This window comes from Gekko japonicus, unplaced genomic scaffold (assembly GCF_001447785.1).
Source record: "Gekko japonicus isolate JY-2015 unplaced genomic scaffold, Gekko_japonicus_V1.1 scaffold2025, whole genome shotgun sequence".
NCBI classification, from domain to species: Eukaryota; Metazoa; Chordata; class Lepidosauria; order Squamata; family Gekkonidae; genus Gekko; species Gekko japonicus.
In genome coordinates this window covers 106696-110698 of record NW_015172065.1, presented here as the reverse complement: position 1 = coordinate 110698, position 4003 = coordinate 106696, and the positions used below count along the sequence as shown (strand labels likewise).

Here is a 4003-nt window from a genome sequence, read left to right as displayed (position 1 = left end):
GTATCTTCTCGACTTTCTGCCGACACAAAGGGCAGCAGCTGCTGCTGTAGAGAATTCTTGTGGAGCAGCAGAAGCAAAAGTTCGCATGGCAACAAGGAAGCATCACTGTGTTGGCCTTACGGTAGAGGCAGACTGCGCATTCTTTGCCAATGCTATTTTCTTCATAGAAATTCCTACATACAGATGCTATAAAAAACAGAAACATCTCATTACAAGGTGGAGAACAAGAAATGCAGAAGAACATGTTTCTTCAGCTACATCTAAGAATGGCAAGAAGTTCCAGGAGGCAACATCTGCAGACTCTGTTTCCTTGTGCTGAGAATGCAAGCCGGAGACTGATGCTGTTGTTGATACTGGTTTGTGAACCTGCAGGCATAATATAGTGGAAGCAAGCAAGGCTGCACCACTACTAGTTCTGTTTCATATCTGCAGAGCAACAGTTGTGTGCGCACAGACACCGCTTCCCAATGGCTGCATCCCAGTTATCAGCGAATGCCAAGTAAACTCTGAGCCAGTCTCTTCTCTCATACTCAAATGGCTTTGCTGCCCCTTCCGTGAGCTGGAGGATGTGACAGACTAAAAACTGCAGATAGACTTACAGCCCCTGAAACCTCATTATGACAGGCTATGTGGGTGGAGGCCAAGTTTTTATGTTGCAAGAGCTCTCATAGGCTATAATGTGCACTGCACATAAACAATGCACCCCTATTCCTGCCAGGGAGGGCTGAACTTACCTGATGTCAGGAGTGGATGGCATGTTTTGCTATTACTGGAACAGTTTCTGAGTACAGCACTTCGCTGTTCCCCGCAGAAAAGGTCAGCAGTTCACTTAGATGGGGGTAGGATAGTTGTGTGCTCTGGGATACTGTTGAGTAGTGGCCTAAATGTGCTTCTTAAGCAGGGCCCTTTCCAGATACTCACCATTCTGTCCAGATGCATTCAATAGTTTTTCGCTTGACTCATTCATGTGTATCTTTGGTCTTGATGGATCTGCAGAGGAAGAAAGGAGGTTCAGATACCACCTCAGCTAAATAAGCCTTTCCCCGAATTGAACTGGTCAAAAGCTCCTAGTCGAACAGGACTTTTTCAAGCATTGTGAAGCAGCAAATCCAACATCCCTCCCAAATACATTTAACAAGGAGATGCAGCCAATTCACGCTCTGTGACTAATGTACCTACAAGCTCTCATGTTTGCAGTCCTGCACTTGTGTATGTGTGCTTTAGATGTTAAGAGATGCTTCCAAAAATGTGATTAAAAAAATAAATTTTATTTTTTCATCTGAAAAATGTAATGTATGAATTTTCCTTATACGCAGATGTCTGCCTCCAGTATGGGGGTCTAGCTGGAATAATCATAAGCCATGCTGATGAACATGGGTGTGACAAGCTCAGGGAACAACTCAGCCAGAGAAGGTTGGCTTCCCATGCTTTGGGGGGGGGGGAGGCCATCTAAACAACAGAACCAGGACTCTCATCCTAAACCAGCAAACTGGCCAATGCATTAGCAGCTTACCTACAAGCTGGACAGCTTTAGTTCTTCCATAGATGTCCATAACTGCCCAGAGAGGCTTTTTGACTGGGACGTCTTCAAGCAGTAAGTAGTAGTCAAACTCATGGTTGACACTGAAGAAAACACAGCCTTTTCTGTTCACCCAGAAGCTGACAATAGTGCCCTCACCTACATAGTCATCCGGTAAGACAGAAGCCCAGCACGCCCCCTGTTTGACCAGATTGGGGCAAGCATATGGAGGCAGATCCCTGGAGTTCATCAAGGAGGGATGCTCTGAGGTGAAGCCCAACCTTAAGCCACCAAACCACCTGCCATCTTCCTTTAGGATTTCCAGTGTCACCTTCTCATTAACTTTAATTGGCCGGTTGGAGAAGACAAGTCCATCACGGAAGGTGGCTGCTCTGGTGGCTATGTACTGTGATGCATCTAGAATGATCTGGGATCCTTTGGTATCCGGATGGAAGGCAAGTGGAACGTATGGAACCTGGGTGTAGTCACCTTCAGGAGACAAAAGGATAATCTAAATGAGAGGGTAGGACACAGCATGCATTCTCTGCTTTGCAGTTCTTCCATGGGAGACTTCACTCAGCAATACAGAGGTGTTTTTCATCCATGTAACCACAGAAGCCATATTGGGGTGAGGCTCTTTAATGAAAACCTGAGACTTTCAAGAGAATGAATTCTGCCCAGTGGAATTTATGGCATACATGGAGTACTGTCTTGCCTAGGTGTCTTTGTGCACATGTCGGTGTGTATGTATATTTTTAGTCCGCACTTAATACAGAACCCTATAAAACATGAGTGTATCACTACATGTAGCACTTAAAACGTCCCCCATTCTAAGGCTTCAAATGGAAACTAGCCTGTTTCCTTTGCCTGTGTCACACACCCTTGATAAACACATCCTCAATTATAAGAACACAAAAATGAAACTGACCAGTTCAGGGGAATCAACAATTACACAATGGCTAAATAACCAGTTTCTCTTTCTAATTTAATTGGCTTTGGAAACTGATAAGCTGCTAGCTGAATAGGAATCAATAGAGATGCTGTAAACTGCTTTGGATCAACATGAGGGACAAAGGTAGGGTACAAAACCAGAGTATGGCTGTTAATATGTTACAGCATATCAGATGATGACAGGTGATTTCCTGTTCAAGCAGAGAGGATTCCATCATAGGTAACGGTAAGTGGCTACTTCATTACCTATCCACCTTCCCTTTAAAAGGTTTGGTGGTGGGGCTGGGAGAAATCTGCTGCCTGAGACCTTGCAGAGTCATTGAGAGGGACAGAGCTACAAAGGGCCTGGCCCCTTTTGGGGTAATCCAGGCCCTTTCCCTGAATTTTCAGCTTTCATTTAATAATATGTAAGTCTCTAGTGCTTTTTCTTACAGAAACAAAAGTGAGAACATGCAGGCAGGACCCAGCTATGTACTGAAAAGTCAAGCGGCTTCTGCCTACTCGTATCCTGGCTAAAGAGTGCAAATGCACTGAGACAAATTGGGAAGCACTAGCCACATACTGTTAATTTGTTTTAAACATCTAACACAAGTACACTTATTAGACTGCCTATACTTCAGTTCTGGCTATTCTGCCCTGAGTCTCAGTCTCTCTCCTGTATACATCCCAGGTATCCTTAGGGCTAGCTAAAGGTCTGCAATACTGGGCTACATTCACTGGTGGTCTGATTAAGACTGAAACCACACATGCATCGTAAAGCTCAAGAACAAAGAAGAGTGATTGTTAACTGTGAGGCAATATTTTCGGGGATGCTCATGAAGCAGTGTGTGGTTAAAAAGTTGGGACTTGCAATACTGCAGAGGCAGCTATGTATGGGAGGACTCCAGCTGTGCCTGCTCCAGGGAAATCAGCATTCTCTGGCCATTGCAAAAGATCAGGTGATGTTGCACCTCTCTGACTGACTACCATCTGGAGCAGCAGAACAACTTCTGTCACCGCTAGACAGGGGCACTGATTTTCAGGTGGCCAATATTTGGTGGGATTCATCAACACTACCAGGCACTTCAACTCAGTTTATAATCCTAAATAGATAAGGGGAAATGAATAAGTATGGGAAAAGAGCAGAGGAGGTAAATCTTGCCTGGGACTGTCAACATCCGCAGTGATGCAATCAGCAACTGTGTGGGGCTTTAACGATTTTGGAAGGAGATCAGAAACCATATCAGACTTGAAGCAAAACAATCCATTTGACCGTAGCACCAGCCAGTGTTTGATTTGCAGGGGATCGCAGGTGGCTGGATGAGATGCATGCCTTACTCACCTTCATTTTTCTTTCAACAAAAGATGTACAGAAAAGGGAAATTATTCTTTCTAGATGTTGTGGACAACATGAACAGGTGGGAGGATGGGAGTCTGCACATATGGTCTACAGGTACATTCCAATGAAAGGGTGCAGGTCAGGAGCAGCAACTGCTGCCACAATCCTCCCTCCTTCCTTTCCCACACATATTTATTCTACCACCCCTGAACATC

At 44.8% G+C, this 4003-nt stretch overlaps 1 protein-coding gene across 1 annotated transcript in view; it reads right to left on the bottom strand.

Moving 5' to 3' along the window:
• Positions 1–812: 812 nt before the first annotated feature.
• The window catches only part of NEURL3 (neuralized E3 ubiquitin protein ligase 3), an 8247-nt gene continuing 5056 nt past the window's right edge, over positions 813–4003 (bottom strand). The window contains exons 2-3 of the mRNA XM_015420823.1: positions 1514–2008; positions 813–990 (exon numbers count right to left, since the gene is read on the bottom strand). Of these exons, the coding sequence (XP_015276309.1) occupies positions 881–990; positions 1514–2008 (605 nt within the window). The 3' untranslated portion in view covers positions 813–880. The remainder of the gene's footprint in view (positions 991–1513; positions 2009–4003) is intronic.